The 20456-nt window shown below is 72.0% G+C and overlaps 4 protein-coding genes across 7 annotated transcripts; 1 reads left to right on the top strand and 3 right to left on the bottom strand.

Moving 5' to 3' along the window:
- Positions 1-19: 19 nt before the first annotated feature.
- Positions 20-3406, bottom strand: SMPD1 (sphingomyelin phosphodiesterase 1). The gene is made up of 6 exons (XM_038179012.2): positions 3188-3406; positions 1710-2473; positions 1241-1412; positions 1081-1157; positions 694-839; positions 20-599 (listed from the first exon to the last, which is right to left on the bottom strand). Exons 1-6 carry the CDS (start codon positions 3389-3391, stop codon positions 190-192), a joined length of 1773 nt encoding a protein of 590 aa, XP_038034940.2. The 5' UTR covers positions 3392-3406; the 3' UTR covers positions 20-189.
- Positions 3407-4265: 859 nt separating this feature from the next.
- CCKBR (cholecystokinin B receptor) lies at positions 4266-7062 on the bottom strand. Its single transcript, XM_027465747.3, has 5 exons — positions 6762-7062; positions 5881-6132; positions 5547-5811; positions 5317-5444; positions 4266-5092 (listed from the first exon to the last, which is right to left on the bottom strand). The coding sequence occupies exons 1-5, from the start codon at positions 6922-6924 to the stop codon at positions 4578-4580; spliced, it is 1323 nt and encodes a 440-aa protein (XP_027321548.1). The 5' UTR covers positions 6925-7062; the 3' UTR covers positions 4266-4577.
- A 1144-nt stretch (positions 7063-8206) lies between these two features.
- CNGA4 (cyclic nucleotide gated channel subunit alpha 4) lies at positions 8207-11735 on the bottom strand. Of its 2 annotated transcripts, none has more exons than XM_038178965.2 (5): positions 11363-11735; positions 11008-11121; positions 10801-10907; positions 9320-10315; positions 8207-9245 (listed from the first exon to the last, which is right to left on the bottom strand). In XM_038178965.2, the coding sequence occupies exons 1-5, from the start codon at positions 11434-11436 to the stop codon at positions 8380-8382; spliced, it is 2157 nt and encodes a 718-aa protein (XP_038034893.1). In that variant the 5' UTR covers positions 11437-11735; the 3' UTR covers positions 8207-8379. The 2 variants fall into 2 exon arrangements, with proteins under 2 accessions (XP_038034893.1, XP_038034895.1); XM_038178967.2 differs by having other exon boundaries at positions 11008-11118.
- Positions 11736-11871: 136 nt separating this feature from the next.
- Positions 11872-20243, top strand: FHIP1B (FHF complex subunit HOOK interacting protein 1B). 3 transcript variants are annotated; one of them, XM_072033021.1, is made up of 13 exons: positions 11872-11988; positions 12408-12448; positions 15084-15378; positions 15448-16050; positions 16147-16305; positions 16374-16460; positions 16562-16729; positions 16804-16883; positions 17104-17273; positions 17365-18387; positions 18462-18640; positions 19098-19260; positions 19562-20243. In XM_072033021.1, exons 3-13 carry the CDS (start codon positions 15241-15243, stop codon positions 19855-19857), a joined length of 3066 nt encoding a protein of 1021 aa, XP_071889122.1. In that variant the 5' UTR covers positions 11872-11988; positions 12408-12448; positions 15084-15240; the 3' UTR covers positions 19858-20243. The 3 variants fall into 3 exon arrangements, with proteins under 3 accessions (XP_071889122.1, XP_071889121.1, XP_038034884.2); XM_072033020.1 differs by lacking the exons at positions 11872-11988; positions 12408-12448 and adding an exon at positions 13459-14521 and having other exon boundaries at positions 19046-19260; XM_038178956.2 differs by lacking the exons at positions 11872-11988; positions 12408-12448 and adding an exon at positions 13464-14521.
- Positions 20244-20456: the final 213 nt, after the last annotated feature.

Here is a 20456-nt window from a genome sequence, read left to right as displayed (position 1 = left end):
CAGGGCCAGCAGCCAGCTCTCTCCATCACCAACCTTTATTATGCAGCCAGCTGGGGCTGCCACCAGTGGGAGTGCAGGGCCAAGTGGTGGCCCCGTGCGGCCAGGATGGGGCCCCTTCTCATTCCACAGTGTGGGTGAGTATCTGTCCCCATCCCCACGTGTCCCCTGGCGCCGCTGCCAGCCCCGGGCTCAGCAGAGCTGCCGCTGCCGCCAGAGCTGCAGGATCTGCCGGAAAGGCCGGGCTGGGCGCAGCACCCGGCAGAGGCTGGGGTCGGCCGAGCGGCCGGTGCGCAGCGCACAGAGCAGGGCCGCCTTGCAGGCCTCCAGGCAGGGCTCGCGGGGCAGGTGGCCCTTGTGGAAGTGGTACCAGAAGCGCTGGAAGAGGCGCTCGTCATCCTGGAAGCGGCGGATGAGCAGGTCCCAGTCGGCGGGGAAGGCGGAGGCCATCCCGTAGGCCTCACGGGCGCGGTAGAGGCGCTGCCAGTGCGGCTCTGCCCCAGGCACGTTGGCCTCGGTGAGGTTGAGGATGAACGTCTCGTGGTCCAGCACGGCGTGGGAGCTGCCGTTGTAGGCGCCGTCCACCTCGTACACGCGGTAGCCTGGGGGCAGCAGTCAGGGTTTGTCGGCAGCTCCGCAGCCAGAGCGGGAGGAGGGGACGGGAGGGGAAAGGAGGGGAGGGGATGGGGCGCTCACCAGGGTTGAGGTTGATGTAGGTGGTGACGCTGGGTGCCACGAAGGCCACAGAGACAGGGCGCGTCAGGGTCTCCTCATCGTAGAACATCTCAAACTCATCCACGTGTGTGTGCCCAAAGAACTGTGCTGCGATGGTGCCTTCAAACCTGCGCGTGGGGCACCAGGGGTGAGCGCAGCCAGCGCCAGGCCCCATCCCCTGCCCCGCGGCTCTGCCTGGGGATGGCCCCACCCCGTGGCACCGCTGCTCCCGGGACTCGTTGCACCAGCCTGGCTGCTGCGCCCACAGCACCCGCTGGCGCCAGCTCCCACCCGGCCCTCGCCCTTGGCCTCCTGATGGCACCAGGCGCAGCAGGGCCCCAGCACAGAGCGGGTCCCCCGCAGGCTGACCTGTTGACGATGCGGTAGTAGTTCCAGCTCCAGCTCCGCAGGCAGTGGGCCGGGGGGATGTGCCCGATGATGTGCACCTAGGGGCAGCAGCCAGGAGAGGGGGAGCTGGTGGGGGGTGCACAGGGGTAGCTGGGGGTGCCCCCACCCTGCTGCCGCCCACCTTCTCCCCCTGCTGCTCGGCGGCCTCCAGAACGCCCACGAGCCACTGCAGCTGCCCCGCGGGGTCGGTGGAGTTGATGAGCAGCCAGAAGTTGGCCTGGGAGCAGAAGTTCATGTTGAGCGAGACGAGGCGCAGCCCGGGCCATACCTGCACCGTGTAGAAGCCAGCGGCTCTGCAGGGAAGGGGGGGGTCAGCACTGACTGCCCAGGGCTCTGCTATCCCCATGTGTCTGGCACACGTCCCCCAGCAGCCTGCAGTACCTCAGACACCCCCCTTCCTCCCCTCATGTCTGCCCCAAGCACCAGTGCCCTTGCCCCAGGCACCTGTGTGCCCCTGGTCTGCACCCCCCCACCTGTCCAAGCACTCTCCCACCAGTAGTCCCTCCGTGCCCTACAAGCTCCTTGCCCCTGTGCCCCCCCAGCCAGCCCAGAGCCCCCCCAGCCCCTCGCTCCCTGTGCGGCCGCCCCACCGGAGGGTCTCCAGTGCCGGCGGGGGCAGCCAGTCCTTCCAAGCCTCAGCCATCGCGTCGTACAGCCACGCTGAGGACTGGTTGCCATGCACGTAGGGTGGGGGAAAGGCATTGACGGGGGTGGCCTCATGGTTGCCCACGGCCGGGTAGACGGGCAGGGTGCCCAGGTGCTGGCGCAACAGCGCGGTGACGGTGCGCAGGGCCAGCAGCTGGTCCTCACGGCGCTGCTGCCAGACGTTGTGTGCCGGGATGTCGCCCGTCCAGTACGCGGCGGCGAAGGGGCCGGCGTGGCGCAGCTGGGCCAGCAGCCCCGCGATGGTGTGCAGCGGCAGGTCGCACTTGCTGTACTCGCCCCAGAAGCCAGCGCCGCCGGGGCCGGGGCGGGCGGCGCTGCGGCAGCAGAGCGGGTCGGGGCAGGCGGCATCGCTGCCCGGGGTGTAGAGCCGGTCCCAGTGCAGGTCGGTGAGGAAGAGGATGCGGGCGCTGGGCGCGCCGGGCGGCGGAGGTGCCGGGGGCCGCACCGGCGGCTTGGGGGCAGCGGGCAGGGAGACGTTCCAGGCGCCGTAGATGTCCCAGTGGCCGCAGCGGGGGCCCAGCAGCAGCCCGCAGGCCTCGGCCGGCCGCAGCATGGAGCGGGCCCAGGCGGCCACCACGTCGCGCTGGAAGAGCTGCACGGCCTGGCGGCAGATCTCGGGGCGCGCCAGCCGCAGCTCCTGGCATAGCCCCGCCGCCACGCGCCCCACGCGCACCACGTTGGGCTCCAGCTGCGGTGGGCGATGGGCACGCGCTGGTCCTCGTGCCGCCAGCACCCGGCCCCGGGGGAAGCGGGCGGCCTCGGCCGGGTTCCCCTTCCCCTTCTGTGCCCCAGCGCCCGGCCCTGTCCCCGGCTGTCCCCGTCCCGTCCCCGTCCCCGTCCCGTGACCACCCCCAGGCACGTCCCGTCCCGACAGCGGCTGTCACGAGGCCCCGGCCCTGCCCCGGCCCCGCTGCTCCCATCCCTGCGCCCTCCCGGCCCCGGCCCCGTCCTCTCTGGCCCCGCTCTGCCCGATCCCGTCCAGCCCCAGCCTCGGCTCCTCCCGGCCCTGGCCCTGGCCCCGTGCTGCTGCCTCCCCGTCCCGGCCCGTCCCGGTGCCCTCCAGTCCCGGTGCCCCCCCTTCCCCTTTCACTTCCCCTTCCCCTTTCGTCCTGCCCCTCCCCGGTGCCCTTCCCCCCCGGTGCCCTCCCGGTGCCCTCCTCCCCCGTCCACTCCCCCCTTCCCTGCCCCGTCCCGTCCCGTCCCGTTCCTTCCCCTCCCCCCTGCCTTCCCCCTTTCCACCCCCGTCCCGTCCCGGTGCCCTCCCGGTGCCCTCCTCCCCCGTCCCGTCCCGTCCCGTCCCGTCCCGTCCCTCCCCTCCCCTCCCCCCCCGTCCCGGTGCCCCCCCCTCTCCCCTCTCCCCCCTCCCCCGGTCCCCCCCGCCCCGTCCCGGTCCCCCCGGCACCTGCAGGGCCAGGTCGAGCGCCCCGAAGAGCAGGCGGCAGCCCGGGCACGTCAGGTTGCGCCAGCCCCAGCGCGGCCCCGCCGCCTCCAGCAGCGCGGCCCCGGGCGGCGACGGCGACAGCGCCACCGACAGCGGCAGCGCCACGGCCACGGCCACGGCCAGGGCCAGGGCCAGCGGCGGGGCCCGGCCCGCGCCCACCGCCATGGCCGGGACGGCTCCGAGCGGGGCGGGGCCGGGAGGGGAGGGGGCGGGGCTAGGGGAAGGGGGCGGAGCCTGAGCGCGTGGGGGGCGGGGCTTCCCGCGGGGCACGACGGGAGTTGTAGTCCCGGGGGGGGGGGGGTGCGGCCCCAGCGGGGGCACGGCCGGGGACGGGGCGCACCGGGGCGTGGAGCGGGGAGATGGGGCCCGGGTGGGCGTCACGGACACGGGGTCCCGTGAGGTCACGGCCAGGTGGAGCCCCCCCAGGGCACTGCGGGACCTGGGGTCACGGGGGGGCTGTGGGAGATGGAGCCCGGTGGGCGCTGTCTGAGCAGGAGCACAGCCCCTGGGGACCCCCCCTGCTGCCCACGGGACCTGCTGTGCTTGTGGCCGGGGGGAGCAGCTGTGCGTGTGCACAGGGGGGTGGGTGTGCAAGTGCCAGGCGCAGCTGTGTGCGTGTGCACAGGGGTGCAGGTGTGTGTGCAGGGCTGTGGGCAGGGCGGTGTGCCCGTGTGTGCAGGGCTGTGCGAGCCCGAGCAGCTGCGTGTGCCTGCACGCACACGGGTGTGCACACACCCACGCGGGGGTGTGAGCCGCGGGCGGAGCCGGGGCCGGGCAGGAACGGCGGCAGGACCCGGGGCTCTGGGGCTCCCCCAGCCGCGCCGAGCCGCTCGGGACCGTCCCTGTGCCGGTGCCGGTGCGGAGCGTGCGAGCGCTGCCCTCCTGCTCCCGCGGGGCTCCCCCCGCTCGGGGCCGTCCCAGTCCCGGGGCTCGGACCCAGCCCGGGGCTCCCGGCGCTGCCGCTCCCCGCCCGGCTCCGCGCTCCGCGCTGCCCGGTGCCGGGCGCGGGGGGGAAGAAGCGGAGCGGGTGACACCAGGCAAAGGCTTTATTGCGGCCGCAGCCCGCGGGGAGCGAGCGGGGAGGGCCCGGGATGGGCTGGGGGCTTCCCCCATCGCCCCCGCCTCCGGCCCCACGGGCGGGGCGAGGGGAGCGCGGGGGCCGCCGCCGCCACCCTGCTCGGCCCGGGGCCGCAGCGCAGAGCCCGCAGGCGCGGGGGATGCCCCGGGGCAGGTTGGAGGGGGCGCACGGGGGTGCCACTGAGGCTGGAGGGGTAGAGGGGACACAAAGCACAGGGAGCTGTGTCAGGACACGACTGGGAGGTGGCGGGGGTGGAGGGGCACGGGGCTGGGCTCATGGGGGCCCGAGGCTGCTGACAGTGGTGTAGCTGAACTTGGAGAGCGAGGCGTTGACGTTGGCCACGTCCTCATCGAGCGGGCGGCGCGGGCAGGCGCGGCGGCAGCCGGTGCAGGTGCCCAGGAAGGCCTTGCGGAAGCGGCGGTTCATGAAGCAGTAGATGAGGGGGTTGGCACAGGCGGAGGTGTAGGAGAGGAGGTGGATGAAGGAGATGGGTGTCCCCGAGAGTGCGCGCTGGGCTGCCCGCGGTGCAAAGGCACGCCAGGTGTTGGCGGTGAAGATGGGCAGCCAGCAGAGGAAGAACATGGCCACAATGACCACCAGCATGCGGATCACGCGCCGCTTGGCCACCAGCTTTGCCTCTGAACTGTTGATGCGTGCCCGGTCCTGCTGTGCGCCCGCTGTGCCCAGTGCACGCAGCTCCAGCGCACCGCCTGGCCGGGAGAGCTGCAGGTAGCAGCCATCCCCCTCATCGCAGGCAGGTGCCGGCTCCGGGCCACCATTGCGCTGGGCTGTGGGGGGTGGAGCGGGACACGGTCACATCCCCAGCCCCATGGCACCACCCGGACCCATGCAGCACCAGGCACGGAGCAGCACGGCCTCCCCAGCATGCGACAGGTGTCAGGAGGGGACGCAGCTCCGGGGGCCCAGCCCCGCTGCTTGCCCCAAGCAGGAGGTGCTGAGCAGAATTGTGTCCCGCAGGACTCTGCAGGTCCCCAGCTCCCCATCCCCTCACCTGCAGCCTCCCCCTTGATGTCCAACTCAAAGCGGATCCCTCGATAGAGCTCACGAGAGATGAGCCCGTAAGCCACGATCATCACCACACCCGGGATGAAGAAGAGGATGAGAAGCAGCAGAACATACCTGAAAGGACAGCACCTGTTGCATGGCAGCCCCTCTCCCAGCCCTGCCGCAGCGGCTGTGCTGGGTGCAGGAGCGCACGGTGCAGGGCTGGGGCCAGCTCACCAGGCCTGCCGGACGTGCTCGCTGGGCCAGTCGTGCGTGCACTGGCTGAGGGCTGGGCGGCCACCGCGGGCGGGCACGGCCCGCGTGGTGCTGTAGATGGCGTAGGGCAGCATGAGCAGCGCCGAGAAGAGCCAGGTGCTGGCGATGACCCGGCAGGCGTGCGAGCGCGTCTGCCACACGCGGGATTGCAGCGGGTTGCAGATGGCACTGTACCGCTCGATGGCGATGGCCACCAGGCTGAAGGTGGAGACCGACACGGAGACGCCTGCGGGCAGCGAGGGTCAGCGCCCGCAGCACGGCGTGGCACAGCCCCCCAGCCCCCCACCCACCGTACCCATGAGGTAGGCCATGAGCTTGCAGACAGCCTTGCCGAAGATGAAGGTGCCCATGAGGTTGGGGACGAGAGTGAAGGGCATGCAGCAGAGTGCCAGCATCAGGTCACTGAGCGCCAGGGACAGCAGGAAGGAGTTGGTGACGGTGCGCAGGCGACGGTTCAGGAGCAGCACGGCCACGACCAGGGCGTTCCCGCAGATGCTCAGCACAAAGATCAGCGCGTACAGCAGGACGCGCACTGTCAGGTCCAGGTCTGCGGGGCAGCAGGGTCACAGGCGGTCAAGTGCATGTCTGGGCGCACCGGCCATGGTGAGGGTGGTGTGGCCGCGGACGGTAGCCAAGCGCCCGGGCTCTCACCAGCCCTAGCGAGCGCCTGGTGGGCAGAGCCGGGACGTCCCCGCGGCTATCACTGCAGCGGACGCGGTGCCAGGATGCCCGGGCGCTCTCCCTCCCCAGCGCGGCTCGGCGGGCACGACGCCACCCAGGCTGGGCTCCAGCACCAGGGCAGCGGGCGGGCGCCGGAGTCGCGGCGCTGGCAGCCCCGCGCCCCCCGCTCCCCGGCCGCGCTCGGACGTGACCGCGCCGGGAGCTGAGCGAGCCCCGGCCGCGCGACCAGCGACGGGCACCGGGACCGGGGCTGCGCGCCGCGGGGCTCCGCGCCCGCCTCCGCCCGGCACCTTCGCTGCCCCCGCGCGGGCACAGCCCGGCCCCGAGCCGCGCTCCAGGGCTGCCGTGTGCTGGGCACCGGGCACCGGGGCTGGCGGGGCTGGGGCACACGGGGGAACCGCGGGCGCGCCGGGTTGCGCCGGGCAGGAGACGGGGCGCACGGCGGGACGGAGCGGCTGCCGGGTCCCGTCCCGTCCCACCCCGCCCCGGTCTCACCTTTGGGCGCCGGGGGCCCGCGGAGGCCCCTGCGGAGGAGGTCGCAGGCGGAGCTGTTCCAGGAGGAGCCGGAGCCGGTGCCGGTGTCCGTGCCGGTGCCGGTGCCGTTCCCGGGGCGGCAGAGCATCTCCTGCAGGGACTCATTGAGGCGCCGCGGGTCCATGGCGCCGCCGGAGCCGCCGTCAGAGCCGCCCCGTGCCCATCGCGCCCACCCCGGCGGCGGCACCGGCGGCGGCCCCGGGAGGAGGCTCCGCGCCGCCCCGCTCGCTCCGGAGCCGCCGGGAGAGTGAGCGGGGGCGGCGCCCGGCGGCGGGGGCGCGGGGCGGGGGCGCGGGGCGGGCCGGGGGCGCGGCAGCGGCAGGGAGCGGGGGGAGCCCGGGGGGAGCCGGGGGGAGCGGGGGAGAGCGGCGGCGGCGCGGGGAGAACCTGGGGGTGGCGGGGCAGGGGGACCCGGGGGGGGCGCGGGCCGCGGAGCAGCGGGGGCCGCCGGCCGGCAGCGGGAACCGGGTTCGAGGGATCCCACGTGGGGCCGGGGCTCGGGGACCCAGGGGCTCGACGGGCTCGGGGGGTTCAAGGGGCTCAAGGGGCTCGGGGGGCTCGCGGGTCTCAGAGCGCTCGGGAGGCTCGGGGCGCGCACCCCGCCCTGCCGGGGCCGTTCCGGCCGCTCCCCGCAGCATTCCCGGGTGCCCGGGCAGCGGCTGCCGGCGGGTGCCGCCCGCTGTTTGCCCAGGCTGCCCGGGGCTGTTTGCCGCAGCTGCGCCGCTCCCAGCCGGGGCCGGGCCGGGGTCCGCCCGGGGGCGCGGGGCCGCTGCCGTTGCCGCCGCAGCCGGGGCCCCGGAGATGCCGGCCCTCGTGGCCGCTCCCGTCCCCAGCCCCATCCCTGTTCCGACCCCATCCCCTTCCCGTTCCGTCCTCATCTCACCCCCCTCCGTGTCCCTTTTCTGACCGTCCTTCTCCCCACCCCGTCCCCATCCCTGCCCCTGGTCCGAACCCATCCCCGACCCTCTCTCTTGTCTCCTCCCTTCCCTCTCCCCTTCCCCATCCCATCCCATCCCCATCCCTGTCCCTGTTCTGAACCTTGGCCCTGTCCCATCCCCATCCCTGTTGCATCCTGACCTGTTTGCCCATCCTCTCCCTTCCCTGTCCCCATCCCTGTCCAGACCCTGTCCCCTTCCTTTTCCATCCCCATCCCCATTTCTGAACCCATCCTTTTTCCCATCCCATCCCCATCCCCATCCCACTCCCATTCCTGTCCCCTCCAGCTCCATCCCCTCCTGTCCCTTCCCACCCCATCCCCGTTCCCATCCCCTCCTGTCCCTTCCCACTCCTGTCCTCTCCCCCCCAGGTGTCCCTGGCCCCGTCTCTGTCCCGCTCTGGTTCCTGCGGCCGCTGTGCCCGCTGTGCCCCATCCCTGCAGCTCCCGTCTCAGTCATGAACAACCATCCTTGTTACCTAGCAACTGTTGTCATTGTTACATAGCAACTATTGTCACCATCACCTAGTGGTTGTTGTCCTTGTTACCTAGCGACTGTTGTCATCGTTACCCAGCGATGGCTGTCACAAAGCACCCAGCGTCACCGCTGGCGCACACCTGACAGCCGGACAGGTCCCTTGACCTTCAGCGCCGGGGGCCTCTGCGTCTTGTGCCCCGCACCCCCGTGGGACCCTGGCCCCTGGTGGGTCCCTGTACACCAGCGGGACCCCGTACACCAGTGGGACCCTGCATCCCCATGGGACCCTGCACCCTGGTGGTACCCTGCGCATCAGTGGGACCCTGCACCCTGGTGGTACCCCGTACACCAGTGGGACCCCGTACACCAGTGGGACCCTGCACCCTGGTGGGACCCTGTGCCCTCATGGGATCCTGCACACCAGTGGGACCCTGTACACCATTGGGACCCTGCACCCTGGTGGAACCCTGCACCCTGGTGGGACCCTGCACATCAGTGGGACCCTGTACACCATTGGGACCCTGCACCCTGGTGGGACCCTGTGCCCTCATGGGATCCTGCACACCAGTGGGACCCCGCACCCTTGTGGGACCCTGTGCCCCCTCAGGACCCCGTCCCCCATCAGGTCCCTGCAGCCTGGTGGGCCCCTGGTCCCTGGCTGGAGCCCGGTCCCTGGCCAGGCGCCGCTGCTGGGCCCTGCTCTCGAGGCGCCCGATGCGCAGCGCCAGCTTGAAGGCGCTGGACTCCAGCTGGGCCAGCAGCCGGGCCACCCGTGTCTGCAGCTCCTCCAGGGCCACCTCCAGCGCCTGCACTCGCTGCTCAGCCTCCTCTGCTGCTGCCACCGCCGCCGCCTCAGCGTGCACATCCAGCTTGTCCATGCGCAGCAGGATCTCACGGCCCTTGGCCTCCATCAGGGCGCGGGCGCTGGGGAACTCGGCCAGCACCTCCGTCAGGTCCTCCTTGGAGAGGCAGAAGAGGTCTGAGTAGCCGATGCTCTGGATGTTGGCGGTGCGACGGTTCCCTGACCTGTTCCCTGGGGATGCAGAGCTGCGGTGAGGCCAGGGCTGGGGGTGTGCTTGTGCTTGCAGGGGTGTGGCAGAGGCTCACCTCGGATGTTGATGAGGCTGATCTCCCCGAAGTAGAGCCCCTCGCCCAGGATGGCGAGCTGTGTGACGCCGTCGGCTGCCACCACGGCCAGACGCCCCTCGCGGATGAAATACATCTCCCGCCCCACGTCGCCGGTGCGGCAGACGAACTCTCCGGGGCTGAAGACCTGGGGCCGCAGCTTGAGCACCAGCGCCTCCAGCACACCGCGCTCACAGCTCTGGAACAGGGACACCTTGCGCAGGGCAGGCAGGTGCACGCTGGCGGCCACCTCGGCCCGCAGCCGGCTGGGCAGGTGCCGGAGCACGGCCTGCTCCCCCACCAGCTTCCTGTGCGCCCGCAGGTGCTGGTGCCAGCCGGCCACCCGCCGCAGCAGCCGCCCCCCGACACCGTGTGCCTGCAGGTACTGCTGCACCGGGCCGTGGTCGGGGTAGAAGGCGGCGTCGGCTGCGTTCATGTTGGCGATGACGGAGCTCATGCTGCCCATGATGGTGGCGAAGCCCAGCACGGCCAGCAGGAAGCCGGCGGTCATGAAGAGGAATTCCTCCTCGCGCTGGGGCTCCGGCGTGTCACCCACGGTGGTGAGGATGAGGGTGGAGATGTAGAAGCTGTGCAGGTACTGCCGCAGCGGGCGGGCGAAGCCGGGGCGGCTGGCGTTGGGGTAGACCCAGTCGTCGGCACCCAGCCCCAGGTAGGTGGAGAGGGCAAAGTAGAGGCAGCCGTTCCAGTGGATGGTGACGAAGACGTAGAGCATCAGCTTGGCGATGCGGAAGGCGTAGGGGTGGGCAGTGCGTGTCTCCCGGCGGTCAAAGGCTTCGAAGAGCCGCGGGACCCGCAGGAAGCGGTTGGCTCGCACGGCCGGCACGGCCGGGCCCAGGTGCAGGTAGAGCAGGTTGGTGGGCAGCACCGAGACCACGTCCCAGGGGAAGCTGGCAGAGCGCAGGTAGCGCCGCCGGATCTGCGCCCGGTCCTGCACCAGGATGCCCTCCTCCAGGAAGCCTGGGGGCAGTGAGTCAGCGCTCGGCCCCCTGGGGGGCCCCTGGGGGTGGAGGGCCCTGGGTCCAGGAGGGATGTGGCGGGGCTGGGGACAGGGGACTCACGGGTAGGGGGCACCCAAATGGGGGGTGAGAGGCTGTGGGGTGGCCCTGTGCTGGTAGAGGTGGGGGACACCATATGACACCACTGGGCCCTGTGCTGCCTGCGTGGCTGTACTGCTGAGGGGCTCGGCAGATGGGCGCCCACCCCAAAATGTCAGCCCCCCCCCCGCCCCCTGCCCAGTGCCTGCTGTGCTCCCAGGTCTGTGTGTGCCACGTGTGTGTGTGCACGTGCACATGCATGTCACACAGGTTTGTGCATCTTTGTCTTCGTGTGTAAGTACATGTATCTGTGTGTGCACACGTGTGACCGCGTGTAGCTGTGAGTGTGGGTAGGTGCCTGTGGTGTTGGTGCAAGCGGCCGGGCGTGGGGCGTGCTGGGGCACTGACCGGTGTGGAGGTGCACGGCGATGTCCAGCAGGTAGAGCGCGTCGCTCAGGCAGTCCAGGCTCAGCCACAGCACCGTGTGCTGCTCCTGGAGCTCGGCGAAGCAGGACCTGGCGGCACCGGCACCGTCACCGGGCTGCCCGGAGCCGGCCCCAGCCCCCGGGGCACCCCCCTGGCTGCAGCCCCGGCGCCCACCCCGCAGCCCGGCACCTGCAGACGATGACGATCCAGTTGTACATGACGGGCAGGACCATGGCGCTGAGCCACCAGTAGTACCAGTCCCCGGAGGGGTCGAGGATCCAGCTCCGGGGAGCGGCAGCGCTGCTGGGGAGGCACGGGGGGGTCGTGGTGGATGGGACCCCCCCGGGATGGACCCTGCCGCCCCCCAGTGCCTCCCCGTGCCCCTCAGTGACCCCCCCCTGCCCTGCCGTGCCCCCCCCGAGCCCAGCTCCCCGGCTCAGCCCCGCCCCGCACGGGGCAGGGGTGCTGATGGGGACCCCCCTCGTGCCCCGGTCCCGGTCCCGGTGCCGGTCCCCCCGGCGGGGCACCCCCCGGCCCCGCTCACCGCTGCGTGCGGCCGGTGCGCGGTGCCGGGGCCCGGTCCCAGCGGCGGGACAGCACCGCGCTGAGGTTCCGCATCCTGCACCGGGGCTGCTGCGGGGCCGGGGCGCGGCCGGGCGGGTCCTGGCAACCGGGGCTCCCCGGGGGCTGCTCACCGCGCACCGGGACCCGAGCGCTGCCGTGCGCGTCCCCGGGGCCGTGGGGGCGGCGAGCCGCCGGGCTCGGGGCGCTGCGGGGCCGGCAGCGGGACGGGGAGCGGGAAGGGGCGGCCGGTGCCCGGTGCCCGGTGCCGGTCCAGGGGCAGGGGCAGGGGCAGGTCCCGCACAGCCCCGGTGCCCCCGCCCCGCCCCGCCCCGCCCCGCCCCGCCCCGCCCCGCCCCGCCCCGCCCCGCCCCGCCCCGCCCCACCGCCCACCTGGCCCCGCCCCCGGTGCCCGCCCCGGTCCCCGCGCAGCCAATCAGCACTCGCCTCGAGGCGGTGTCCCCGCGCCGGCCCCGCCCCCGGAGGCTCAGGCCCCGCCCCCGCCGGTGTTCGGGGCGGGGCCGCGGGCGGGGCCGTGCGCGCGCCGGTGCGTCGGGCGGCGGCGGGAAGATGGCGGCGGGCGCGCGGGGCCCGCAGCGGAGGCGGCCGGTGAGAGCGGGGGCGGGCGGCGGGGAAAGGCCGGGACGGGGGGCGGGGCCCCGGGAACGGGCGGGGCCTCCCGGGAAGGGGCGGGGCGGGCGGGGCCGGTGCCCTTGGCCGCGGCGGGGTGGGGGGGACCCGGCCCGGCCCGGGGCTGTCCTCGGGCGGCGGGCGCTGGGGACGGGGCGCCCGGACCCGGTCCCGGTGCCGGGGGTGGCGGCGGCCGCGGGTGTCCTCGCGGGGGGTGCGGGGAGCGGCGCGGCCCGGCCCTGGCGGGTCCCCCCCGGGGCTCTGCCCCCGCTCCCGGTGTCCCCGGGGAGCCCCGGCCGGGCCGCACCGGGGCCGGGCCCCGCGCCCCCCGTGGCCTTTCCCGTTCTCGTCCCCCCGTTCCCGTCCCCCCCTTACCCCCCCTCTGCTGTCCCTGCCAGGCGCGGCGCTGACGGACGGAGCCCCGCGACCTTGACCCCAGGTAGGAGGGCGCCGGGACGGGGCTGCGGGGGGCGCGGGGGCACGGCCGCCCCGTCCGTGTGTCCCCGTGTCCGTCCGTCTGTCCGTCTGTGTGTCTGTCCGTGTGTCCGTCCGTCCTCACGGGGTGTCCGGGTCCGGCAGGCCCGCGGTGGCTGTGCCTCCACGAGTGGCACTGGCACGTGGCACGGCCCGGCCGTGGGGCGATGCTGCCGGCGGCCCGGGGGTGGGCGTCCCGAGCGCCTCCTGGGACACCCCCGGCTGTGGCACCGGGCTGGCGGCTGCGCTTGGTGCTGCCTGGCTGGCAGCGGTGCCATCGGGCGGCGGTGCCATCGGTGCCCCTGGAAGCAGCCTGCACCTTGCCGACAGCGTGCGAGGCCCGGGGACCCGGCAGGTTCGGCACCGTGGTCACCTCTCGGAGTCCCCACTCTGGTGCCAGGCGGGTGCTGGACACCGGTGAGGGCCGAGCCCCCTCCAGGCTGCGTCCCGTGGGGGATGCAGCCGGTCCCGGTGCAGCCGCAGCTCCCCGGGTCTGGTTCCTGTGGGCCTCACGGAGCGCCTCGCTCTGCCCGGGTCCGTCTGTCAGCAGCCTCCCCCTGCCCGGCGTGGGGCTCGGTGCTGCGGGTGCCGCCCGTGGCTGTCCCGGTGGCGGCGGCGCTGCGGGCGCTTGGCGCGAGGTGCTGGGCGCGCTGACTCCTCAGGGTCTAACTTTAGCAACTGCAGTAAGGCTGCGCCCATGCTGGAATGGGAAGCTCCTCGCCGCGTGGTATAAATACATCTGGCCGCTTCCTAAAATACCCGGCGGCAGCGTGCTGCCTCCCCCGGCGGTGCTGCTGGCAGCGCGGCGCTCGGCTGCCCTCAGCGCCAGCTCCGTGCCGCTCACACCGCCTGGAAGCCGCCGGCACCGCTGCCCGAAGCTCCTCGCGCTTCCCACGCCGGGTCTCTGCCTGCGCTCTGGGCGTGCCGCTGCTCACTTCCCTTTTTGTGCCTTTTGTGGTTTAGGTTTCCCTGAGTGGCCTCTTTCACACCCCGCCTGTGGCCCTGTGGTGTCCCCCCGGCGCTGTCCCGGTGCTGCCCTCCTGTCCTCAGTGGTGTCCCACCGGTCCCATGAAGGCCATGCTGGGATGGCGCCGTGCGGAGCACTGGGACCAGGGCCTTGCCAGTGCTGGGGGCAGCAGGAGATGCCCGGCATGAGGTGTGGGGACGGAGCGCAGGCGCTCTACGGCTCTGTGGGGCGGGCAGGGAGTGTGGGAGCCTTGGCTCCGTGCGCTGCCCCCAGCTGCTGGGTCCTTGTGGCCGTCAGGGCAGAGCCATCCTGCTGGGGACACCCCGGCCCTGTGCCCCTTGCTCCTGGCACAGCCCCAGGGCCAGGCTCTGCTGGTGCCCTGTGCCCCCAGTGACCCCGAGCGAGTGCTGGTGGCTGTGTTGGGGCTGGAGGATGCTGGGGACAGGGACAGGGACTGGGACAGTGCCGTGCCCTCGGCAGGGGCTGATGGCACGGCCTGGAGAGCCACGGTGCTGCCCTGGTGGGGAGAAGGGGCTGAGCACGTGGGGACTCGTGCCTCTGGCTGGGGTATGTGAGCTGCTGTGCCGCGCTGTGCCATGGCTGCAGGGCCCTGTGCCTGGCTGAGCCTGCTGCCGCCGTGGGGCCGGGCTGGGGGCAGCCCTCCCGGTGCCACCGGGTGCCCCTGCGCTTGGCTCCCGGCTGGCTCCGGGGTTCAAAGTGCAGGGCTGGGTGTGGAGGCAGAGCCGCGCCAGAGCCCTCCTCCGCTCTGCTTCCTCGTCCGTCCCGTCCCGTCCCGTCCCACCTCCTGGCAGCCGACGCTGCCGCCTCTTCCTCCCGGTGCTGCCGGGTGCCTGTAGGGCAGCGCCCAGGACCCGGCCCCTTCCCGAGGCTGGGCCCCCCTGGCCCCGCTCCAAGCCCCCCGGAGCGGGTGCCCGGTGCTGGGGCAGGGCCGTGCCTGTCTGTGAGCGCTGCAGGGCTCTTGGCAGGCGCTGGGGTGAAGCTGAGAGGTTTTGGCTGCACCGTGGGGCCTTGTGCTAGGCCTGGGAGCTGCTGCCCCAGCCCTGAGCGCAGGTAGGTGATGTCCTGCCCATCCTGCTGCCTCGGGGCTGGGCCTGGGGTCCGGCCAGGCTGCTTGTCCTGGGGGGCTCCTCTGGGTGCTCCCCTCCAGGCTTGTGCCTCCCGTGGTGACCTGGGGCTGCTGTGAGCTGGTAGCGCTCGCGGAGCCGTCCCCATGCCGGTGCTGCTGCTTGCCTGTGCCCTCCAGTCGTGTGCTCCTGGAGCTGATGTGGGGTGTGGGTGTGTGTGTGGGGGGAGGCTGCTTGTCCGGCTCCATGCCTGTTCCCTCCCTGGGCCCAGGGTGGCCACAGCAGCTCCCTCACCCCCCGCAGCTGCAGCCAGTGTGCGGGCAGCCAGTGTCACCCCTGGCTGTGTGACCCGGTGCCAAAACACGAGGAAGGGTTGGGTGCGGTGCAGGTGATGGCAGTGTGGCTCTGCTCCTGGGGCAGGGGTCCTGCCATGCCCTGCTGCACGCTGGCACGCCCGCCTGTGGGGTGTGGGGCCTGGGAAGAGCGGTCCTGGGCCGAGGGTCCCTGCTGCCCCAGCCCGCCCGTGCTGAGCCGCTGCTCTCCCACAGCCCAGGCCGTGGTGACAGCAGCATGGAGTGTGGGGCCCTGTGGGTTGGCCGCTGCCCCGTGCCCCCGCAGCGCCGCCGTGCAGACGTCGGATCTGGCCCAGCCCGCAGGGTGCTGCACCGCTGCCTTTGAGCCCCCCCCGCCACGTGGCGTGTCCCCATGGAGAGGATGAGCTGGCTCAGCAAGCTGAACCCCCGGGGGGCCGGGCACCGCACCGCCCGCAGCGCCAGCTTGCAGAGCCCCGTCACCGCTGACCCCGAGACCTGCCTCATGGTCTTCAAGAACCACTGGTCCCAGGTGAGTGAGCTGGGCTGGGGGCGAGCCCAGGGCACCCCCCCGGCCAGGCACTTAACCTGCTGCCCCCAGGTGCTGCGGATCCTGGAGCGGCGGGGCTGCAAGCCGGCCCCTGACGACCTGAGCGCCGTGCGCAACAACACCTACCAGATGCTGAACCTGCTGGCGGAGGACCGGCCGCGGGGCGACGCAGCTGCGGGGCCCATCCTGGAGTTCGTGGTGGCAGAGAACCTCCTGGAGCGCCTGCTGTGCTGGCACCTGCAGGGGGACTTCACGGAGGAGCGCAAGGTGGAGCAGCTGAAGCTCTATGAGATGCTCATCAGCCAGGCCCGGCAGCCCCTGCTGCAGCACAAGCCGGTGCTCACGCCCCTGCTACGGCTGCTCAGCCTCTGTGCCGAGCCCGCCTCGGCGCTGCTGGAGAACAGCCTGGTGCTGCTGCTCAACCAGCTCTGCGTCTCTGTGGCCAAGGAGCCCGCCATCCTGGAGCTCTTCTTCCACAGCCACACGGACCAGGGCCCTGCCAACCTCATCATATTCTCCCTCCTCATCCCCTTCATCCACCACGAGGGCGTCCTGGGGCAGCAGGCCAGGGATGCGCTGCTGCTTATCATGGCCATGTCTGCCAGCAACCACGCCGTGGCCAAGTCCATCACCGACAATTCCTACTTCTGCCCGGTAAGGCTGGTGCTAGCGTGGTGCCTGCGCTGCCAGGGGCTGTGCCCTGCTCGGGGCCGCACGTCCCAACGCCGTGCTCGGTGCCTGTCCCCCCAGGTCCTGGCCACAGGCCTGAGCGCCCTGTACTCCTCGCTGCCTCGCAAGATCGAGGTGCGGGGGGATGACTGGCACTTCCTGCGCCGCGAGGACTGGATCGGCGTCTCCTCCCTCGTGCTCTTCATGAACTCGCTGGAGTTCTGCAACGCCGTCATCCAGGTGGGGCTCGCTGCTGGTGGTGGCGTGCGCAGGGTGGCGTTGGCAGCCCTGACCCCTCCGCTCTGCAGGTTGCCCACCCGCTGGTGCAGAAGCAGCTGGTGGACTACGTGCACAACGGGTTCCTGGTGCCCGTCATGGGGCCAGCGCTGCACAAGGTAGGGGCTGCCCCGGCCGGGGCTGTTTGGGTGGGCAGCAGGGCTGCGGGGTGCCCCGCGCAGGTCCCGGCCTGGCGCACGCCCAGCTGCTGCTCCCGCAGACCTCCATCGAGGAGATGATCGCCAGCACGGCGTACCTGGACCTGTTCCTGCGCAGCGTCAGTGAGACGGCGCTGCTGAAAACCTTCCTGCGCTTTGTGCTGCTGCACCGCCACGACAACGCCACCATCCTCGACACCCTCGTGGGCCGCATCAACAGCAACTCGCGGGTAGGAGGCACGGGGGCTGTGGTGGGGCCGGCTCGTGGGGCGCTGCGGCTGCCTCACACCCCCTCGGTCCTCAGCTCTGCATGGTCTCCCTGAGCCTCTTCCGGACGCTGCTCAGCCTCAACTGTGAGGACGTGATGCTGCAGCTGGTGCTCAGGTAACCTGCGCCGTGCCTGCTGCTGCCCTGCGGTGGCAGGGTATGGCTGTGGCACTGCCTCGCGGGTGCTGGGGTGAGACACGGCTGTGGCATGGAGGGGCAAGCGCCTGGGCGGGGGCACCCCTGGGGGGTCTGGCGGTGGGGTGGGACGGTGCTGGCCCCCGCGGTGTCCGTCCTGCGGTCTCGGCACGTCCCCGCGCGCAGCCCCGCGTCCCCCCAGGTACCTGCTGCCCTGCAGCCACGTCATGCTGAGCCAGAAGCGGGCGGTCAGGGACCTGGACATCTACGGGAAGACGGCCGCCAAATTCCTGTCGCTCATCCCACGCTGCTGCCGCCCCGAGAGCCTGCCGCTGCCGGAGCGCGAGGAGGAGCATGCTGCCTGGTCCAAGGGTACGGTGCCGGTCCCCTCGCCACGCCTGCAGGCCCTGCGCTGAGCCCCCCAGCCCCGCGCCGCCCTGAGCACCTGCTTCTGCCCCTGCAGGCCAGGGCAGCCCCAACGTGGATGCCTCCTCCGTGGTAACCGTGCCGAAGCCCTCCACGCCGTCCCGCCTCGCGTTCTTCATGCGGCAGCAGAGCGCCGGCCCCGAGGCAGCTGGTGCCGTGCCGCCGCGCTCCCCCGGCACGCCGTGCGGCAGCCCCGGGCACCGGGCTGGCCGCTGGGAGGAGGTGTCGGAGCTGGACAGGAACTACCTGGAGTACCTGCGGGACGCGCGCCACAGCATCGACCGCTGCGCCTGGGCCTGCCGCGTCTGGTCGGCCCCCTACGACGGCGAGGAGCCGAGTGCCACTGGCACGGCCCCCCCACCCGATGGCAGCCACCCGCCCGGCTCCGAGGGCTGCGGTGCCCCACGCCCTCCGGGACCCCCCACCCCGCGGACTAAGAAGCGGGGCCTGCCTGAGGAAGGGGCAAGGGAGGGCCCTGGGGGGGCACCCGTACCCGGTGAGCCCTGCACCGGGGGCCCTAGCCCCAATGCCCAGGACTCGGGAGCCCTGGTGAACGGGGCGCATGGGCTGGTGGAGCCAGGGCGTCCCGAGGGGGACGTGGCGGTGAAGAAGGTGCGCAGGAGCCCCCAGGGTGAGGGGCTGGCACAGAATGGGGCCGCGGCCCCCCCCAGCCCCCGGCCACAGCCCGCAGGCTGGGAGCCGCTGCCCTCCGTGGACTCGCTGCTGGAGGAGCTGCTGGCCAAGGCGCCGGCTGAGCCCAACGGGGCGGGCGTCAGCATCGAGGCCTTCACGGAGGAACTGCGGGAGATTGAGGCCGAGATGAAGAACGGTGGCGTGGCCCTGCCCAGCCCCAAGGAGCCGCCCGGACCGCCTGAGCTGCCCCTGTCCCGCGAAGAGGAGGAGGCCTACGCCAGCTTCGCCGCCCTGCCCGAGGGCGAGCTGCCGGCCGGGCCGGGGGACGCTGCGGGGCGGGTGCTGCCCCGGCCCCTGGACCCCCTGGCGCAGCTCATCGCCAGCCCCCCGCGCGCCGTGGGGCCGCCCCCCAGCCAGCCCTTCACAGGTGGGGCCGGGCGCAGGGTGCGGGAGGGTGGCCGGGTCCCCGCTGCCGCGTCCGACGCGTGCCCCTGCCCGCAGGCCCCTTCGTGACGGCGCTGTTCGGCAAGCTGGAGAACATGCTGCACAACTCGCTGTACGTCAACTTCCTGCTCACCGGGCTGGTGGCACAGCTCGCCTGCTACCCGCAGCCGCTGCTGCGCTCCTTCCTCCTCAACACCAACATGGTCTTCCAGCCCAGCGTCAAGTCCCTGCTGCAGGTACCGGGGGTGGCGGTGCTGGGCGCTGGCCAGGCGAGCAGGGACGGCCGGTGGGGTTGTGGTTGGGTGGGGTTGTGGTTGGGTGTTTAAATGGGTGGGGAGCAGAAGTGCGGAGGTGCCAACGGGCCAGCTCTCCAAAGAATGCTTATCAGAGTGCTGATGAGCAAATATAATATATTAAATACATATATTATATACATATATATATATACACATATATATACATACTATCAGTATATATATTATCTATATATATAATCAATATATACATATATATATATATACGCATATTATGAGTAGGTTGATAAGCAAATATAAAGTGTCTATGGTGACAGACGCTTTACATTTGCTTATTTTTATATTTATATCCATATTATGTATTTATATTCGTTTGTATATGAAAAGCACACATCTGCCCGGGGCTGGCTGCGATTCCCTCCCGCCCTCCCTCCCACAGGTCCTTGGCTCGGTGAAGAACAAGATCGAGAGCTTCGCTGCCAGCCAGGAGGACTTCCCCACGCTGCTCTTCAAAGCCAAGAAGTACCTGATCGCCCGGGGCAAGCTGGACTGGTCGGACACGCCGAGCGTGGTGCCGGCCCTGCGCCGCTCCGAGCCGCTGGGTGAGGCTGGGGCTGGGGCCGGGGGGAGCAGCGCCCACCATGAGGGTCTCCCCATGAGGGCTGGGGGCTGGCATGGAGGGCTGGGGCCGCACCAGTGCGGGGGGCTGCATGGGGCTGGGGGGCTGCTGCTGCGGTGGGGGGGGCGCAGGGGGCTGTGTGGGGGATGCATGGGGGCTGTGCGGGGGCTGCGTGGGGCACTGCTTGGGGGCTGCGTGGGGCACTGCACGGGGGCTGCATCACACACAGGGCTGGGGGCTGCCTCCCCCTGGGCCCCAAGCTCAGTGCTGACGCTGTCCCTTAGCCCGCAGCCGGAAGCCGTCGCTGGGCGAGCTGATCCTGCGGCACGCCAACAGCCCGACGCGGGCGCGCCAGGCGGCGCAGCTGGCGCTGCAGCAGGTGCGGGACGGGCCCGTGCTGCAGGCGCTGGCGGGGGCCGCGCTGTTCCGCGGCTCGGCCGAGAAGCAGAGCGAGGCGCTGCGGGTCAAGAACGCCGTGTACTGCGCCGTCATCTTCAGCGAGTTCCTGAAGGAGCTGGCGGCCATCGCCCAGGCCCACGCGGTCACGTCCCCGTTCCTGACCGAGCCCCCCGAGGAGTGAGGGCGGCGGGGGCCTTTTTAACCACGCGCAGGGCACGGACCTTTTTAATTTATTGGGGGTGAATGTTGTGCTGAGAGCTGGCTGCGGTGCGGCAAGGGGAGGCGGCTGCCCGCGGGGATGCGCCGGGGTCGGCAGGGCCGGATCCTGTGCCGCCTCACGCGGGGCGGGCCGGCTCTGCCCCCCACCCCCGGGTCCCCACTGTCACCCCGTCACCTCCCCCCTCCTCTCTATGCAACACCCCGTGCCGTGGGGCAGCCCCACGGGGGCTGTGGGGCGGCGGGCCGGGGCCGGGGCATGGGGCGTGGGGGCTGGGTGGTGCATGGGGAGGGCTGGTGTGTCTGTGCTGTGTCAAAGCCCTTCTGTAATAAAGGGTCTGGTCGAGGGCACTGCTGCTGCCGTCCCTTTAGGGGTGCCCCCCCCATGCTAGTGCTATAGCTGCATCCTGCTGCAGGGCGCTTGTGCCTTGGGTCCCTGCCTCCTCCTGGGCCCCAGCAGCCCCCTCCCCTCCCAGCCCCCCTGTGCCTGAAGGATGGCCCCCAGCAGCCCCCTGCCCCCAGCAGCACCCTGCTTCCCCCCCAGCACTCAGGGCAGGGACACGG

The sequence above is a fragment of the Anas platyrhynchos genome, chromosome 1, assembly GCF_047663525.1.
Source record: "Anas platyrhynchos isolate ZD024472 breed Pekin duck chromosome 1, IASCAAS_PekinDuck_T2T, whole genome shotgun sequence".
Taxonomy (NCBI): domain Eukaryota; kingdom Metazoa; phylum Chordata; class Aves; order Anseriformes; family Anatidae; genus Anas; species Anas platyrhynchos.
The sequence above is the reverse complement of the archived record's forward strand: the minus strand, read 5'-3'. Positions and strand labels throughout refer to the sequence as shown.

Excerpts from the sequence above, each read along its gene's own strand:
- CCKBR (XM_027465747.3), bottom strand. The coding sequence starts at position 6,924 with ATGGACCCGCGGCGCCTCAATGAGTCCCTGCAGGAGATGCTCTGCCGC. Across the intron at positions 5,445-5,546 it reads GAGCACGTCCGGCAGGCCTG|GTATGTTCTGCTGCTTCTCA; the intron begins GTGAGCTGGCCC and ends CTGTCCTTTCAG. Across the intron at positions 5,093-5,316 it reads CATCAAGGGGGAGGCTGCAG|CCCAGCGCAATGGTGGCCCG; the intron begins GTGAGGGGATGG and ends CACCCCCCACAG.
- SMPD1 (XM_038179012.2), bottom strand. The coding sequence starts at position 3,391 with ATGGCGGTGGGCGCGGGCCGGGCCCCGCCGCTGGCCCTGGCCCTGGCC. Across the intron at positions 1,413-1,709 it reads CCGGCACTGGAGACCCTCCG|AGCCGCTGGCTTCTACACGG; the intron begins GTGGGGCGGCCG and ends CCTTCCCTGCAG. Across the intron at positions 840-1,080 it reads TACTACCGCATCGTCAACAG|GTTTGAAGGCACCATCGCAG; the intron begins GTCAGCCTGCGG and ends CCCCACGCGCAG.
- CNGA4 (XM_038178965.2), bottom strand. The coding sequence starts at position 11,436 with ATGCGGAACCTCAGCGCGGTGCTGTCCCGCCGCTGGGACCGGGCCCCG. Across the intron at positions 11,122-11,362 it reads CGCACCGGCCGCACGCAGCG|CAGCGCTGCCGCTCCCCGGA; the intron begins GTGAGCGGGGCC and ends GTGCCTCCCCAG. Across the intron at positions 9,246-9,319 it reads CAGCCTCATCAACATCCGAG|GGAACAGGTCAGGGAACCGT; the intron begins GTGAGCCTCTGC and ends CTGCATCCCCAG.
- FHIP1B (XM_072033020.1), top strand. The coding sequence starts at position 15,241 with ATGGAGAGGATGAGCTGGCTCAGCAAGCTGAACCCCCGGGGGGCCGGG. Across the intron at positions 16,884-17,103 it reads ATGCTGCAGCTGGTGCTCAG|GTACCTGCTGCCCTGCAGCC; the intron begins GTAACCTGCGCC and ends GCGTCCCCCCAG. Across the intron at positions 17,274-17,364 it reads GCATGCTGCCTGGTCCAAGG|GCCAGGGCAGCCCCAACGTG; the intron begins GTACGGTGCCGG and ends CTGCCCCTGCAG.